Source organism: Vollenhovia emeryi, unplaced genomic scaffold, assembly GCF_000949405.1.
Source record: "Vollenhovia emeryi isolate VEMERY1.0 unplaced genomic scaffold, V.emery_V1.0 DF939141.1, whole genome shotgun sequence".
Taxonomy (NCBI): domain Eukaryota; kingdom Metazoa; phylum Arthropoda; class Insecta; order Hymenoptera; family Formicidae; genus Vollenhovia; species Vollenhovia emeryi.
Window position 1 is genome coordinate 892506 of NW_011967225.1, and position 18093 is coordinate 910598.

The 18093-nt window shown below is 45.5% G+C and overlaps 2 protein-coding genes across 3 annotated transcripts in view; both read left to right on the forward strand.

The window, feature by feature from the left end:
* The first annotated feature begins 1137 nt into the window (after window positions 1–1137).
* Window positions 1138–15474, forward strand: LOC105566966 (probable chitinase 3). Its single transcript, XM_012021430.1, has 22 exons — window positions 1138–2753; window positions 3264–3520; window positions 3812–3862; window positions 3992–4617; window positions 4687–4872; window positions 5191–5335; window positions 5448–5798; window positions 6032–6522; window positions 6585–6813; window positions 6904–7092; window positions 7241–7562; window positions 7781–8007; window positions 8717–9102; window positions 9326–10063; window positions 10282–11811; window positions 11897–12082; window positions 12218–12506; window positions 12668–13032; window positions 13144–13578; window positions 13790–14281; window positions 14362–14487; window positions 15292–15474. Exons 1-22 carry the CDS (start codon window positions 2440–2442, stop codon window positions 15448–15450), a joined length of 8094 nt encoding a protein of 2697 aa, XP_011876820.1. The 5' UTR covers window positions 1138–2439; the 3' UTR covers window positions 15451–15474.
* Window positions 15475–15492: 18 nt separating this feature from the next.
* The window catches only part of LOC105566964 (solute carrier family 2, facilitated glucose transporter member 1-like), a 10452-nt gene continuing 7851 nt past the window's right edge, over window positions 15493–18093 (forward strand). Inside the window, exon 1 of one of the 2 annotated variants that reach the window (XM_012021428.1) lies at window positions 15493–15714. In XM_012021428.1, the coding sequence (XP_011876818.1) occupies window positions 15621–15714 (94 nt within the window). In that variant the 5' untranslated portion in view covers window positions 15493–15620. Of the gene's footprint in view, window positions 15877–18093 lie in introns of both variants that reach the window. The other variant, XM_012021427.1, reaches the window with a different exon arrangement.

Here is an 18093-nt window from a genome sequence, read left to right on the forward strand (position 1 = left end):
AGGAATCGCTGATGCCTTCCCATACGAATTTAGGCACATGTAGAACACATATACATTTTCCATGTACGTATATGCAAAATATATAAATGTGTTGATGACGTGCGCAAATTCATGCGGGAAGGCATCAGTGATTCCCAGTGTACGTCGAGCGCGTGAACAATTTCTCCCGGTTTCCCGGGCTCGGGGGAACTGCGATGCGAATGGTGTAAGAGGTCGTAAGACGTCGTGAAATGTTACGTTTAGCGATGTCAGACGATACCTAATTGTTGAAGATTATATTTGAAAATTTTGACATTAACGCGCGACACCTTTAATGGCGTGATACACATTCAGCTGCAAGATCCAATTTGCGTTGAATCTTTGTCTACTTCAAATAAAAATTTCTCGTCGCTACGTTAAAAAAGAATTACGCGGGATAAATTGTCTTAGCCTCCAGAAAGAGAAAAAGAGATGGTTGTAAGGAACGCGTTTGATATAAATAACAGCGAAGCCGTTAATTGCTGAACGCGTCATTGCGTGCTTCAACGAGTAATCGTATCCTCCTTACTCGAATGCATAAAAAAATCAGCCTGCAGACAAATAAGTTTAACTTATCGTACTGTTTCTATTAACAATCTAATTTTGTTTTGGAAGAACTTGCGAACTACCGTTAACTGTGATTTCTGTAACCGGCACTTTTTACTTATGATAAAAGTCGTTGCGTTTTCAGTGAGAAATAATAAGTTAAAAAAAGCGTCGACAGTTAATTGCAAAAGTGCAATGAAACCTCGCATCATTCGTACGCAGAAATGATTCGTCGAAACTTGTCGAACTTGACAATGTCGATCTCGATTCGACATCGATCGAGTCATTTCCCGCTGAGTATGGTCTCTTCCCTGGTAACACAGTGCATTGGCTAAACATTGGTCCAAACATTGGCTAAACATTGGTTGGTTATATTAGAAATGCATTGTCCAACGTAAAGCCAATATTGGCCATGGAATAACTGTAAATATTGCACGATAATAATTATATAATATTAGATGTATATTGGAAGTGCATTGGCCAATATTTAACAATGTATAATAAAAATATTGGTCTAACATTGCATCAATATTAGACCAACATTGCTAAATAGACATATTGGCTAAATAAGAGAAGGCGTCCATCTTATAATATTGGGCCAATATTGGGAATACTAGATTTGCATTATAGAAGGGTAACGCTCGTGTTCTATTTAAAATAACAGTAAAATAAATAAGGGGTCCAAGATTAACAAGCTTTCTCAGTTGGCAGAATTGGAGATGATGAAAGCACCGCGTGCCGAAACGCGTCCGCAATTCTAGAGTGTTAAATGTAATGATATGTATATTCATTAGTAAAACATCTTTATCAATTCTGTCAACCGAAAAAGCTCGTTAATCTTAGATTTGCATTATTTTGCATTATTTTGCATTATTTCTCAATATTGCGCCAATATATTGCGCTACTAGGGTTCTTTCTCCGAGATCCGCATTTTTAACAGACGACACAAGTGCCGTGCGTTTTTGTCCTCGACTAATTTAAACGCTGTAAATTGTCCAATGCCGCTTCTCAGAGACACAATAGAGTATACGGAGACTGGAATATATAGATGCTGGAAGCACCCCTAGTAGCACAGTGCATTGACCGAACTTTGGTTAAACATTGGCCCAATATTTGGTTGTTCCGGGCCAATGTTTAATCAATGTTTGGTCCATGCACTGTGCTACTAGAGACCCCAGAGAGAAACGACTCGTCTGACGCATCGACGTCAATTTGACGGTGTCGCTTCGACATCATTTTGACATCGATCGACGATACATTTCTCGCTGGGGTACAGAAAGTAAAAATTTTCGAAAGAGCTCCAATTCTCCAAATAGTAAAAAATCAATAAAAATGATCCTGTTGTATATAAGCATACTTAAAAATCTATTCATTCCGAAGAAAAGCACAGGTAGGAATTTATATTCATTCCGTGACTCATAAATATTCTAAATGGGATCGTTATTGAATTCGTTGCGTGCCGCATAAGTAATTGCCGGCTATTGAGGGGCCTAACTGGAAATCACAATAAATACCTAAGACACGCGCGCGGGTAGGAAAAGCATTAAGGCGATACGAGAGCGGACAAGAGTCTCTCCGCGCCTTCAAGGCCGTCTCTTTTTCGCGCCACGATTCCTCGTGCTTGTCTTCCGAACGATCGGGATATCTTGAAGGCGCAGGTAATCAAACTGACGTACGTACTTCAGCATGAAACGCATTCCGATGCGTGCCGCAGTCGCCTACGTCCTAGGCCGAGTACTCCGCGCACGAACCGGCTGCGTCCTTTAGAAGCCGTGCGTAAAAATAGCGCATTTTCGAGAGAAGACCTCTCCGCAAGCAGGTTCTCGGAGGGATGCGCGTAAAAACTGTCAATGCGATTTGTCATTTCAGCTAGCTATGGCGGCTTGGATTATCTTAACTTGGCTGGCGAGTTTATCGTCGGCCGTCCCCTCGAATCGAGTACCGGTCCGAGAGATCCTGCCTCCCCCGCCGCCGTGGGACCACCAGCAACAGCGCGGGCTCTTTCCCTCGTTCCGGAGAGATGCCGTAGAAAGCTCGCCGATTCCGCCGACCTCCGGTCGCCTGTCAAATGATTTAGATTACGATGAGTTCGGCTCGCACAGGTATCCCCTGCGCGACGCGGTCGAATCGTTGCCGGCCAACGTGCTGGACGCTAACTCGAATCCGACATTCCGAGACGACTTCGAGAGGTGACTATTCACGGAGCATTTAGTCGGCTAAAGTTCTCTGACCCTCTCGACGTTGACGTTTCGTAAAAAAAAAAAGAAAAAAAAATTCGCAGTCACGATTTACATATTAACCTTTGCGCAAGGAAAGGAATACTGTAAGATTGCAGTATTCTTCTCCTTTTTCATGAACCTTCCAATCTCTTCGATTGCAAGGTGATTTCCTTCTTCCAAATAGTCTTAAGTAAATCTTAACAATTGTTTTTGAATAATATCTACGTTTAATTTGTTGAAATCATTTTGAGATATTTTTAAGACTTTTTTTTAAAAAACGCGGTATGTCTAAAAACTTGAAACTATTGAGAATTGAAGCCTTATGAAGCGTGCTATGTTTCATTTTTATTTTTAACGCAATCGTTTAATCGCTCTTTTTATCTCTCGTGATTTAATATAAGAGGTACTTGGACTTAACAATGTTAATGTTAGATTTAATGCGTACAATAAACAAAAGTGTATAATTGTTCGTGTTCGTAGCGAGACTAGATTGCCCTTGAGGGACGCAGTGGAGCATCGCGAAGCGCCCTTTCTCGGCGTCGATCTGGATCACGAGTCGATCTGGATCGAGCCCGTGGCACCGCCGACCTTGCGAAGGACGCAGCAGATCGTCGAGCCCAAAATTGTCTGCCGCTTCAACTCCGAGGCCGTTCACAGAGCAGAACCGTTTTCTTTGTACCCGCGAAATGTGCCCGATTACAAGTGCACCCATCTAGTATACTCCACAGCTACCATCGGTAAATAATATTCGTAGATCGTAGAAGTCGAGGAAAGTCCCCTATTATGAGATATGCTTCTAGTGTGAGATAGCGGAGGTTCTGCTAAATTAACATAATAGCGAAATCTGTTTAGGGGAAAATTGATTGTTAGATCGTGTAATCGTTGCGAAAAAAGGTTTGTGCTTGAATTTGGCACGTTGAAAACCTGCTATCTCATATCAAAATCCTATCTCATAATAGAGGACTCTCCTCTACATGTTACTTTCATTATTCGAATTGTCAATTTCATTATTTTATGATCTGTTACAGACAGAAGAAGCTCCATCATTCCCAATGATCCAGAGTACGACCGAGTTAAAGGTACCAGTTTTCGTCACAGTTATGAGATAAAAATGTAAAAAGATATTATTCGAAACAGAGATACCAGATATTCTTTTTCGCGATATTAGATGATTTAAGAATCAATATCAAGTTTCATTGTTCTGCTAGGCGGATACAACGCTGCCACGGGGCTTCGCTTGAGGGATCCAGCGTTGCGCGTGCTGATATCCATCCATCCGAGTCCGCATCGCAGCCTGGCCATCCAACGAAATGCCAATCTCTCGACTGACTTCCCGTTGCGGGAATCCATTCTCAAATTCCTCGAGGAATACCGCTTCGACGGTATCGAGCTCGACTGGCCAACCGCCGCCCAGGACTGGCCGCAATTCAAGATTCTGCTGAAGCTGATCGGCGCCCCATTAGCTAGAAAGGGGTACACTCTCGCGGTGGCGCTGAAACCGGAAGACCCCGTGGATCCAGAACTCGCGTCGATCGTTGATCTGATAATCCTGAAGAGCTGGCGGGACGTTCAGCCGGCTTGTTCCACTTGCGAGAGAACGGAGCATCCCGTCCTCCATCCGGGCCCCTTGAGTTTCATCGTGCAAAATGCGAGCAAGTGGGTCGAGCAAGTCGGCACCGAGCAACGGTCGAAGATCGTTCTCGCTGTCCCGCTCTTCGGTCAGGGGTACACCGTCAAGTTCAGTAATTTCACCAAAGTCGGCACGCCTACTCAGAAACCTGGCAAGGAGGGTGCTTATACTAAATGGCGCGATGGAAAATTAGCTTACTATGAGGTAAAGTACCATATTAACAGAACTTGGAATGTCCGTGTGAATTAATTAAAGAATGATCGTTCTCTGTAGGTGTGTGAGAAGTTAGAAAGAGGTTTGTGGATCTCTGGCAGAGACGAGGAAGGACCGTACGTGAAGCGCGGCGACCAGTGGATCGGCTACGATGACCCTATATCTGTTAAAATTAAATCGGCATTTGTCCGCGCGATGGGACTCGGCGGGATTTCGCTGTGGTCGCTGGATCTAGATGATTTTCAGGTAATTAATATGAAATCAAAATATAGAAACAGGGGCAATAAAAGCCGTCACTAGGTAATTGATAAAATTACATTTGTATAAAATAAAACAACACGCAGAAAGTGCGCTCAATGTTAAATTGCCACACGACATTTCGGTCCTAAAATGTGGCCTTTGTCAGTGACTATAGTTTGGAATGTAAAACGCAAGTCTTACTTCTCTCTTTATTATAAGCGTTTTCATCATTAGACAGCAATTTGGTATCATTCTCTCTCATCCACGTTACTTCGACGTCTCATATTTAATATGCATATGAATGTTGCAATTAAAATCTCGTAGGGTATCTGTGGAAATCCTTGGCCGATGCTAAACGCAGCAGTACGGTCCTTGGGACACTACGAGGACACTCCAACCAAGAAGTGTCCGAAGGATGGTCTCTCCAGGGACCCAGAAAATTGTTCCGCGTTTTATTCCTGCGTCAAAGGTAATGTTCCCCGTCAAATTAATCAGAGATCGTAAAGGTTTAATTTACACGCCATTCAGTGATCACAGAATTCACGCGTCTTTTTAATAATACATTTTTTTTCTCTCTTCAGGAGTGCTGCATCATGGTCATTGTGGGCACAATCGGCTCTTTGATTCGGTACAGGGACGCTGTGTGGCATCCACTCTGGCGGTGGCCCCACAGATCTGCAAGCTCAACGTTTTCGATAAGATTGTCAGTCAAAACACATCATCGACAACGTCGAAAAAGATGTTGCAGCAGACCGGTCCGCGAGTAGCGTGTTACATGACATCCTGGGCACTGTATCGCAAGGGAGACGGCAAGTTCGTGCCGGAAAACCTGGACTCGAGTCTTTGTACCGACATTGTCTACGCCTTTGCCGGATTGAATCCCGAGACGTTGCTGGTGCAGCCGTTCGATCCTTGGGCCGACGTCGAGAATAGTGAGCACGATAATTCAGTACACCTGCTTCCGATTGCCGAGATATTTGAAGGATTCGGAGCAGGGCTGGTTGAGTTAATAATTTGCAAGAATCTGCTTTCGAATGTAATATCGTATTTAAAGTGAATTCTGCGAGCTGTGGAATCACTTTTCATGCTACTTCGAGTCTTTCGCTTAATTGTAAGAGATATTACCAATGATTCACCGAATTATTCTCCGAATAATTTATTACAGATCTATACCAGCGAGTGACCTCGATCAAAGGATCGAGAATATTACTAGCCTTGGGCGGATGGACCGACAGTTCCGGCGATAAGTACTCTCGATTGATTAGCAGCAGCATCGCCCGTCGTAAATTTGTCATCGCCACAGTAAACTTTTTGAAGATGCACAACTTCGACGGTCTATCGCTCGAGTGGAGCTACCCCAAGTGTTGGCAGAGCGACTGCAAGAAGGGCCCAGATTCCGACAAGCCGAACTTCACTAAGCTGGTGCAGGAGCTGAGGGAGGAGTTTAACAAGCAGGAGCCGCCTCTTCTGCTGGCCGTTGCCCTGTCGGGCTACAAAGAGGTCATTGACAAAGCGTACGAGGTGCGCAAGATCTCGCAGGCTGTCGACTTCATGTCGGTTATGACGTACGATTATCACGGAGCGTGGGAATCCAAGTTGGCACACATAGCGCCGTTGTTCGGGTCACCAGGCGACAGCAAACCCTATTACAACGTCGTAAGTTCGAGTCGCGCGAAAGCCGCAAATCGTTGGGTGTAACACGCTCGAAAATATTACAGAACTTCACCATGGACTACCTCGTCGGTCTCGGTGCTGAGAAATCCAAGCTTCTAGTCGGTATCCCGCTGTATGGGCAGTCCTACCGACTTTCGACGCCGAGCCAAGCCGAACTGGGTGATCCCACGACCGGTCCCGGCAAGTCGGGGGAGTTCACTAAACAACCTGGAATGTTGGCGTATTATGAGATTTGCGAAAGGATCAAGCGGCGCAATTGGAAAGCAGGAGTTGGTGAGTAACAATGCACAACGCGCATCTCAGATGTTACATTGGGAAAATATATACGTTTGTATGATCTCTATTAAATCTGTAAAATTTCAGGACCAAGCGCTCATTTCGAGGATCAGTGGGTAGGTTACGAAGATCGGGAGAGTGTCTATGCTAAAGGCAAATATATCATGGGGAATGGCTATGGCGGAGCTACAATGTGGACCGTTGACCTGGACGATTTTCAGAATCTTTGTTGCTTAGAATCGTATCCTCTACTGAAAACCATAAACCGTGCGCTAGGTACGTGCATTATTTTTGTTAGTACTATGCATTAGTACTTTAATTCGCTATAACTCGCTATGTTAATTCTTACACGCCTTATTACATTTTTTAAGACTTTATTTGATATTGCTTTGAATAATTTTGACACGATCATTCCGACTGATAGGTCGCTTGTCGGCGTCCATCTCGGAGAACTGCCAACGTCCACCGCAGCCGGTGACACCCCAAGCACCGACCCTAACTACTCACAGCGACGCCGCGGACGGTAATCCGCGACCCACCACGCCAATGACAACGTCCAGCACCAAAGCCACCACCTGGCCTACGTGGACAGAGAAGCCGAGTACCACGACCCAGCCGACAACCTGGACCACATGGCCCATGTGGACCTGGACCAGCCAGAAGCCCAGCAAAGTCCCGGAGAACGTAACGAAGCCTAATGGGACTCAAAAACCGAGTACAGCACCTAGCACGGCTGCATCGACTACGTCGAGGTAGAAGCAGATCTTGAAAACAAATCACACGATTGATCGTCCTTCTATATTTCAGCCTCTTCTTTGTTGAGCCAGGAAAGAGTCAGATATGAACCAAAATCTTTAGCGTTTATATTATTTTGTGCAAAATATGTAGTCACCTTAATTTTAACTATTTAGCTTAAACTCTCATTGATTCTTCCTTCACTGTTGAAAAAAATCGTTTTTAACAGTACACTGACTACGCGACCGACAGTTACCACAACGCGGGAACCAGTTGCCATACCGGACACGAACTGCACCAACGGCGAGTACTACAGCGATCCCGCGAACTGCGGAAATTATTACAGATGTGTTCGCGGTGAGTTGAAACGCGAACAGTGCGCGCCGGGATTACATTGGGACGCAAATAGACAACTGTGCGATTGGCCATCCGCGGCGAAATGCCAGGCAGAAACTGGTAAGACTACCTATTCTCATCAACCGGATACGCTATTTCTTGATCAGTCTGTCTTTCTCTCTCTTCTCTTCTATTTTTAAAAACGTTCCATAATTACAAGGCTCGAAACGATCGGACGAGGCAACGACGAGTAATAATCGGCGCGCAGATTGGCCGCTTGATACGAGATCGATCACGCGACGATCGATCACTGCGAAATATGAATCTTTGTGGAGTTGATGGCATTAACCCGTTAACATTATGGATAAAATTACCGTCGCAATGACATTGACTCTTTAATAATCCATAAAAATTATTTCGATAAGCGGGCACGTGGATAAACATGAACGCAAACCTGTTTGCGAGTCGTACGTATGCAAATATTGTCGCGTATCGCATATCTTTTCCATTTAACTGTCGCCTCCGGCCAAGGAGCATTCTTGCATCCTCTCCCTTTGCTGTCCGCCGCAACGCGTGGAAGATCGCTGGCGTTGGCAAGGGTACAAGCAACGCCGGCTTGTTTGCGCGTCGTTCTCTCACGTTGCGTCTGCGAAAACCATGGTCTTCCTATTTCAGCATCTCTACATGATACTAGTTCTTTTTCTTCTAAGCTGCATCGTGCAGGGGGTGAAAATTTCTCGTCGGGGTGCCGATTTAGTTGATTTTTAACACTTGGTTTCTATCATGCAAAATACAACGGGCGGTTTACGAATTTTTGCCTTTTCTTCAGGTTCGACCTCGACGACGAGCGGTCCTTCATGGAGTTCAACGAAGAGGCCATCCACTACAACCGCCGAAGTTACCAGGCCAACATCAACGACGACGACGACGACGACGACGACGACGACGACGATGGCGACCACATCGAAACCTGCCGTTATTATGGGATCGACGCAAAAACCGCAAAAACCATGCGAACATGGACAATATTATCCCTATCCAAATTCGTGCACGAGCTTCCTCGTCTGCGTGAACGGCGACCTCGTTTCACAGCAGTGCGGTCCAGGTCTAAATTGGAATACCGAGAAGAACATGTGCGATTGGGCCTTCAAGAATCCATGCGCCGAGCAACCCCATAAGAATGCCCTACTCGTGGAAAAAGATACCGTCCCAACTGTAAGTAATATAAATAAATGTACAATAGTGCTGAACACCAGAACGTAATCACTCGGATGTTAATATGTACGATCACTATTAACGTACGCGTTCTCAGTCTGATGTGACGTCATACCTTCGCAGTACATCCGGCATATTCGTCATTTTAACTCATCCATTTATTACCGCATGACAGTTCGATAATTGATATTGATATCAAGTATCATTATCGCGATTACTTTAGGCGTGCATCCCCGGCAGCTACAGCAGCGTACCGAGCGACTGCACGAGCTACCAGGCGTGTCTTTGGGGCCGCCAGGAGGTGTTCAGCTGCGCACCGGGCTTGCACTTCAACAAGGAGACCCGAATCTGCGACTGGCCGTCCCGGGCGAAGTGCACGGACAACGACGGCGATAAGGAAATTACCACGCAGTCGGCAACGACGACGGCAGCCTCTCGGCCATCAATCCCGCAGAAACCGACCACTCAACCAGCGTTTACCACGGTACCGACTACGTCGACCACGAGCGGACCTACGTCGACCTTGCCTCCGGCGATTATAGACCCCGACAAGGTGTCCCCGCTGTCCGGCTACTACAAGGTTGTGTGCTACTTCACCAATTGGGCCTGGTATCGTCGTGGGATCGGCCGTTACTTGCCGGAACATATCGATCACACTCTGTGCACGCATATCGTGTATGGCTTCGCGGTGCTAGACTACTCCGAGCTGGTAATTAGGGCGCACGACTCCTGGGCGGACTATGACAATCGTTTCTACGAGCGCGTGGTAGCGTATAAAAAGCGAGGTCTTAAAGTGCTCCTCGCGCTGGGCGGATGGAACGACTCGGCCGGCGACAAGTACAGTCGATTGGTGAACAGTCCATCCGCTAGGAAGAAGTTCATCGATCATACCATTCAGTTTATCGAAAAATATGGTTTCGACGGGCTTGACTTGGACTGGGAGTATCCTGTTTGCTGGCAGGTAAGCGCATTCTTTCACAATTTAATATTAAGCAACAGCGTTCTTTCATTCGTCATCGTCTTTATATATGTTGTCTTGACTTCAATATTAAAATTTAGATACTATTATGTCTTTTTACTACATCTCTCTATTTTTTATATTTATATATAAATTGTAATCTATAAATTGTTTATAATTATTTTCATTTATTAGCATCTCTTTCAAAATTTTGGCAACAGGTGAATTGCAACAAGGGCCCGGATTCGGATAAAGAGAGCTTTGCAGCACTGTTGCGAGAAATAAGCGCTGAATTCAAGCCGAAAGGATTGCTTCTCTCGGCGGCAGTCTCACCGAGCAAGAAGGTGATTGACAAGGGCTACGACGTGCCGGCGTTGGCCAAGTATTTGGATTGGATCGCCGTCATGGCATACGATTACCACGGACAATGGGACAAACGAACCGGCCATGTTGCGCCTTTGTATTATCACCCGGACGATGAGTTCTTCTACTTCAACGCTAATTATACGATCAACTATTGGATCTCGAAGGGCGCGCCACCCAGGAGCATCGTCATGGGCATGCCATTGTACGGACAGTCCTTCGCAATCAACGATCCAAAAGCTGGGACTGGTCTGAATTCTCCAGCCAGCGCCGGGAACGCCGGGGAGTTCACCCGAGCTGCCGGCTTTCTGTCTTACTACGAAATCTGCGATCGAGTACGCAATCGTGGATGGACGGTGGTGCAGGATCCGGAGGGCAGAATGGGCCCGTACGCCTACAAGGGTAGCCAATGGGTCAGCTTTGACGACTCGGAGATGATCAAACGGAAGGCCCAGTTCATTCGCGATATGGGTTTGGGCGGTGGTATGGTGTGGGCTCTGGATTTGGACGATTTCCGTGGACGATGTGACACCGGACCTCATCCGCTGATGCACACAATCCAGCGAGTGCTGGCGGAACCGCCGAAAGAGCGCGACAGGCCTCTGAAGCCCACTGAATGGAAACCACCACCGCCACCGATGACGACGTTCACCGTCAAGCCCACGCAAGCGATACAGCCAACTACGACAGTGGATCGTGTCACACACGACAGATCTGATGAGTTTAAAGTCATCTGCTACTTTACTAACTGGGCCTGGTATCGGCAAGAGGGTGGCAGATTCGTGCCGGAAGATATTGATCCCGATCTCTGCACCCACGTGCTTTATGGATTCTCTGTGCTCGATGGTAGCAGCTTAACGATCAAGTCCCACGATCCCTGGGCTGATATAGATAACAAGTTTTACGAAAGGGTGGCGGCGTTTAAGGCAAAGGGTCTGAAGGTGCTGATGGCACTGGGGGGCTGGAACGACTCGGCCGGCGGTAAATACAGCAGACTGGTGAACTCGCCGTCAGCCAGGCGAAGATTCATTACGCAAGTTCTTGTCTTCATCGAGAAGTACGGTTTCGAGGGCCTCGATCTCGATTGGGAATACCCCGTATGTTGGCAAGTGGACTGCAACAAAGGCCCGGAGTCTGACAAGCAAAACTTCGGTGAGCTGGTGAAGGAACTGAGCGACGAGTTCAGGCCTCGAGGATTGCTTCTCTCCGCGGCCGTCTCGCCGAGCAAGAGGGTGATCGACGCGGGATACGACGTTCCCATCTTGTCTAAGTACCTGGACTGGATATCCGTGATGACGTACGACTTTCATGGTCAATGGGATAAAAAGACCGGCCACGTAGCACCATTGTACTCTCTACCGAATGACTGGGAACCGACATTTAATGCCGTAAGTTTTACTTGGATGATTATTTAGCATGAAAATTACTGACAATATTGGAAGTTTTCAAATACTCTTGGTGTTTTGCCGCTAGAACTTTTCGATCCATTATTGGATAGAGAAAGGTGCAAATCCGAAAAAATTGGTCATGGGCGCCCCATTATACGGCCAATCATTTTCACTTGCGGAGAGAAATGTACATGGATTAAACGCACCAACCTATGGCGGCGGTGAGGCTGGAGAGGCAACCAGAGCAAGAGGCTTCTTGTCGTATTACGAGGTCAGTACAGAATTTCTAAAGAAGAAATATTAAAAACGTAAATAAATATATAATAAGTAATAAAGGAATCAACTAAATTATGCCCCAAAAATTTATTCCAGGAGTAAACAGGTATCTATTCTTTTTTTATGTTAGATATGCGAAAGAACGTTGAAGAAGGGATGGACGGTTGTTCAAGATAAAGAGAGAAGACTCGGCCCCTACGCCTACAAAGGTGATCAGTGGGTGAGCTTCGACGACGCGCAACAAATCAAACTGAAGGCGGAACTCATCAAGAAACTTGGTCTCGGCGGTGGTATGGTTTGGGCTTTAGACCTGGACGATTTCAAGAACAGATGCGGCTGCGAGCCGAGTCCGCTATTGAGGACGATGAATCGAGTTTTGAGGAATTATCCGAAGGGCCCGCTGTGTCCTGTTACGGAAGGTAGATCTGTTTATTAATCATTTTCAAAACAGAAAATTATCTCAATGATATACGATATATAGAAAAATATATAGTTCAGATTGTATTATTCTTAAAAATACACGTGTTTTCTATATATGACTTTTTTATAATATTTATATATTACTTCTTACGATTGATAGGTACACAAACGATTGTGACCGACGTCGGGGAAACCGACATCGAATCCACAACCGTCACCGAACGTCCAATATATGAGTCTACCACATCACCAAGACCAACATATATTCCACCAGCAGCGACTCCGATAACGGTGACGACTGAATCGAATCCAGATATCGACGACACCATCGAGATCGAAGCCAGCCCACCACCTCCGGCAGACTGCGGAGGGCATTTATTCATACCGCACAAGAGCGACTGCACCAAGTATTATCTGTGCAACTTCGGCAAGATCACGGAACAGTCCTGTCCACCTGGACTCTACTGGAACGACGACCGATGCGACTGGCCGGAGAACACCAAGTGCAATACTACACAACGTCAAGTACGTATCGCGATGAATAAAAGTCTTTGATCAGCGGAGCGTTTTAACACATACGTAAAGCACTTGTCGACATAAAAAAAAACTGCGAGATTTATTCTGTCGATTTCGTAGAGCAGCCTATCGCCGAGATTTAGACTCGCCAAGAACGTAAATGAAAAGAAGGTGGTTTGTTACTATACGAATTGGGCTTGGAGGCGGGCAAGTTTCGGCAGCTTCACGCCCGAGGACATCGACGGGCAGCTTTGCACGCACATCGTATACGCCTTCGCTACGCTAGACGCGGAGACGTTTCTCCTGAACATCGACGACTCCGCCGACGTCTACAGGAGTTTTCTCAACAAAGCGGCGGAAGTTAGAAGAAGAAACGGCGTTAAGGTGTTGCTCGGTCTAGGTGGATGGAACGACTCGAAGGACGACAAGTACAGCAGACTAGCCGGCAGTTCGCGGCCGATTAGAAAAAAATTCGTCGGATATGTCATAAGAATCATCGAGCAGTACGGTTTCGACGGTCTGGATCTCGATTGGGAGTTTCCGGTATGCTGGCAGGTAAACCGAAATACCTTTCCTTCTTCTCAGTGTAATGATAACAATTCTTTCACCGTGAAATATCAGGGATACTCCAAGGAATATATCAATTCCGATTTAGGAAAAAGATTGAGCAAAACGGATATTTCAATATTAAGCAAGAAATTATTTTGTACAAATACACACACAGCTCAATTGTAGAAACCAGTTAAAAACCAAATGTCTCGGACAGGGCGATTGTAGCCGCGGTCCTCAGCAGGACAGCGAAAACTTCATCGGATTGCTCGAAGATCTCAACGAGGCATTTACATCTAAAGGACTGCTATTATCCATCGCGGTCTCGGCGAGCAAGATCGTCGTCGACCGGGGCTACACCCGCATCCCGCTCTTAGCGCGATACGTGGATTGGATCGCCGTGGTGGCGTACGACTATCACACCGGCTGGGGAAGCGAGACCGGCCATGTCGCGCCGCTCTACCATCACCCCGACGACATCAGTCCGTTCCAGAACGCGAACTTCTCCGTTACCTACTGGATCGACAAGGGCGTGCCAGCCGAGATGATTGTCCTGGGTATACCCACCTACGGATCGAGCTTCACCTTGTCCGAGAACCCGGACAAGAATCAGATCGGGCTTTCGCGGCCGGGTTTCCGCGCGAAGACCGCCGGGCCCGGAGAACCCGGCAAATTCACGAGGTCGGCCGGTTTCCTAGCTTATCACGAGGTAAAAGCCAGCGACATTGTACAAGTCGAATCGCCACGCTATTACCGTTAGGTCTCTCACTCTTTGATGTCGCTACGCAGATCTGCGATAATGTGAAGAACGACGGCTGGTTCGTGACGAAGGACCCGAAGGGCCGCGTGGGTCCGTATGCGTCGAAGCACGATCAGTGGGTCAGCTACGACGACGTGTCCGATGTGGCGAGAAAGGTACGTGCGACGTATAAGGCTCACGTTCCGATATACGTAGAGGAGAGTTCCCTGTCGCGAGACACCCCAGTGAGAAATTATTTATCGAATCGATCATTTCAACATCGATTAACGAATCATTTCTCTCTGGAACAGGTTTCTAATATGAGACAATGGGGTTTCCGCTAAATTAATGGAGGAAAATCCCCTAATATGAGATAACGGAGTTTCTGCCAAATTAATAGACGTCATCTGTTCGTTCCACCGTGAATTTATTGCCCTTGGAGTGAAATCTGTTTAGTGAAAAGTTGATTGGTAGATCGTGTAATCGTTGCAAAAACAGATTTGTGATTGAATTTGGACGTTGAAAACCTGCTATCTCGTATTAGAATCCTGTCTCATAATAGAAGGGATTTCCTCTAGGCGTTATCTGTGGTTCCACCATGAATTTATTGGCCCAGAAGTCAAATATACTTATTGTTAGTGAACAATTCATCGTTAGATCCGTGTAACTGTTGTGGAAAAAGATTTATGAAATTGGATGTTTTAAACCCACTGTCTTATATTAGGAACCTATCTCGTAATAAGGGACTTTCCTCTATGATGCATCACCAGTTTTACAAACGGTTCGCGCAAACACGTGATCCATTAAGTACACACGATCGCTAACTCGCGACGGTCATCGAGTAAGAATCCAGCGCAGTGTTTTGCAACCTTGAAGCGCTCGATAACTGTGAACACATTCAACACACTTAATACGCTTATTCGTTTATTTATTTCTCTATTGAGTTGCCTCGTTCATTAAATCATCCATCTCTTTGTCAGGCTGAGTTCATAAGGAAGCTGAATCTCGGCGGCGGAATGATCTGGTCCATGGACCTGGACGATTTCAAGGGCATGTGCGGATGCGGAAAGTACCCGCTCTTGACAGCCTTGAATCGCGGACTCCGAAGGGGCCAAGATCACGCGACGGACTGCACTTGAGCCGCGGAAGCAATAACGCAAGAGCGATAACGCGTGAGGCGACTTTTTATCGCTCGTGAACGCGACTCTTTATTCGGTAGTGTCGAGTATTTCTTATCACGTATATTTGTTATCGCGACCGAAGTCCTATCAACGCTTGCTCTCACCGAATATACAAACATTGTGAATAGATGATTCTTGTCAGTTCGAAACGCGGCACACAAGAATCAGCTGTTCTTACGTTACGCGCCCGAGTACATATCGGATTCTTCTACCGGATAAAGAGTTAATATTAAATATATTCTTAAGTCAGGCAAATTGCTCAATATGGACGAAAAAGTCGCATTTGCGACCAAACACTTTCTGCTAAAGTACGCCAATGGGGTCTTCTCGGCTGTCACCGACGGTCGTGCGCTTCTTTCATGCTTCTTTGTTATCGCAACACAGGTGATACACCGACCCCATTCTATTTTGCATCATGGATAAAGCGAAGGAATTGGTTCTGCGGCTCGCTGGATTAACGTGAACATTTTCGAGCGATTATATATTTAAGATTCACACGCGATGTTTGAGTCGTGTAGAATTCTCTCACGGTAGATAAGATATTATGTATTATATTTTAACAAGGCGTTATAAGGCGTACGAATACCTCAACATTAGAACAACCAGCCTTATTTCGGTACACGTTGAAAACGTTGAAATTGGAGCGATTGGTGGAAAATGTATATTGGCATACTTTTTTTCTCAATCAGTAAAGGTCAATTCTCCAACAAAAGTATATTAGTAATTGCTGTAATTTAAAACAAGGAATTTGAAATCTCCGTCATGTTGGTTGTTTTGATGTTGATAACGCGACAATATATTGCAACACTCTTCCGGATGACGTGAATGAGAGCTCTGGTGGAGGAGAGGGAGGAGGTGAGAAGGATCGTGCGCGAGATACTCGTATGTATTTCGGAGATCCTTTCCTTCCGGCGTGTGTGCTTTCACGTCACCTGCGAAGATTAGAGTCCTCGTTCTAGCATAAGCGTTTTGTAATTAAGTTTCCCAGCACACGCCAAAGTAACAGTTACACAATATCAATGTAACATCAATATAAATCAGCTGATCTCTTTCGCAAGATCGCATCTCGGTTTTACACAGTTTCTCTGTTTAAACGCTCATTCTGATCCTAAATGACCGTTTAAGCAGGAAAGCCGAAAATTATGTAAAATCGAGATACGACCTTGCGAAAAAGATCGATCAAAGTGTAATATAACACGTGTGTTATATATTACATTTACATTAATGTTATATTGATGTTACGTAACTGTTACTTTGGTGATTGCCGGGTTGTATCGCGTCCTGCCACGATTGCATTTATCAAGAATACGACTGACGAAGTGATCCCCCGCGAAATAACGAGGATAAAGAAACTAAGACAAACTATGACTGCTGTTTATGAACACTGAATCAATAAATCATGCGTCAATACGCGAATATGATTGTGTACTGGTCAAACAGGTGTTTACGAATATCCTTACAAATAAGTAACGTTAATAAACCGGAATATAATTCGAGATCGCGAAGTGGAACGAATCGAATTAGAAGGCAGGAAAACTGAACAAATTCGCGTTTAGATTTGTGATTGAATTTGGACGTTGAAAACCTGCTATTAGAATCCTATCTCGTAATAGAAGACTTTCCTCTGGGCGTTATCTGTGGTTCCACCATGAATTCATTGACCCAGGAGTGAAATCTACTTATTGTTAAAGTTTATCGTGGAATTGCCGTGGCGAATCGAATTATCGGTCATCGCGATAGAATTTCAATGTGCCGCGTCGCGCAATATCAATATGCCGTATTCAACGACAGGGTCAAAGGAAATTGCAAACTGTCGCGCAAATGTCCGCGGTCGTTTCCAATTATAATGCGTCGCATTTTCGCACAACTGACTCTTTCTACGGCGAACATTTTTCACGAAGACTCGCCAGAACGATAGATCGGTCGCCGCGTAAATTGGCGCAACGAGCTGTCGATGGAAGCCGTTTTTCGCATTCTAATTCTCAGACCGCGCTCAGAATCGCGCGTGCAGTATTTTATCCGTGCAGAAATAAAGAGGAAGGAAAAAAGCTAAACGATTTCTTTGGACGCGTCGTTATCTCGAGTTCTATCGCATCGATTTCAATTAGTTGCTTTCCGCGTCCTCATGAGAGAAGATCAATTTTCCACTAACACGTGCGGACAATTATCGTTAGTTAGCTGTGTAAACGGAGCCCGGCACGTAATTAATTACGAGGCGGGTAAACATTTAAAGTGCATTCCCGCATCGCAACACGTGAGCGTTGCATCAAGTATAGCATTATATTTTTAATAACTGCGATTTGACTAACCAGGTGAATGAATTTATAATTTTTAACGTCTCCTATCGTGATCTCGAATTTCTCCACGCAATTGACTGTAAAATACATACAACGTTATCTTTGCATTCTGTTTCGCATACAAATCCTACTTATTTGGCGATAATTTTTATCAGATACAGCTAATTTCCCACGTCCCGAATTATAAAGACCGGTCTAAATCTTGATTTGTTGAAGCGAAAACGATTCAGCATCGTTTCGACATCGATTGACGAGTCATTTCACGCTGAGCTGTGTCCACGATGCTGGAACTTGGTCCAAGTTC

Bases quoted from the DNA above. Each gene is read 5' to 3' on its own strand.
- LOC105566966 (XM_012021430.1), top strand. From the start codon at position 2,440: ATGGCGGCTTGGATTATCTTAACTTGGCTGGCGAGTTTATCGTCGGCC. The intron at 6,523-6,584 runs GTAAGTTCGAGT...AAAATATTACAG, and splicing joins GCAAACCCTATTACAACGTC to AACTTCACCATGGACTACCT. The intron at 12,083-12,217 runs GTCAGTACAGAA...TTTTTATGTTAG, and splicing joins GCTTCTTGTCGTATTACGAG to ATATGCGAAAGAACGTTGAA.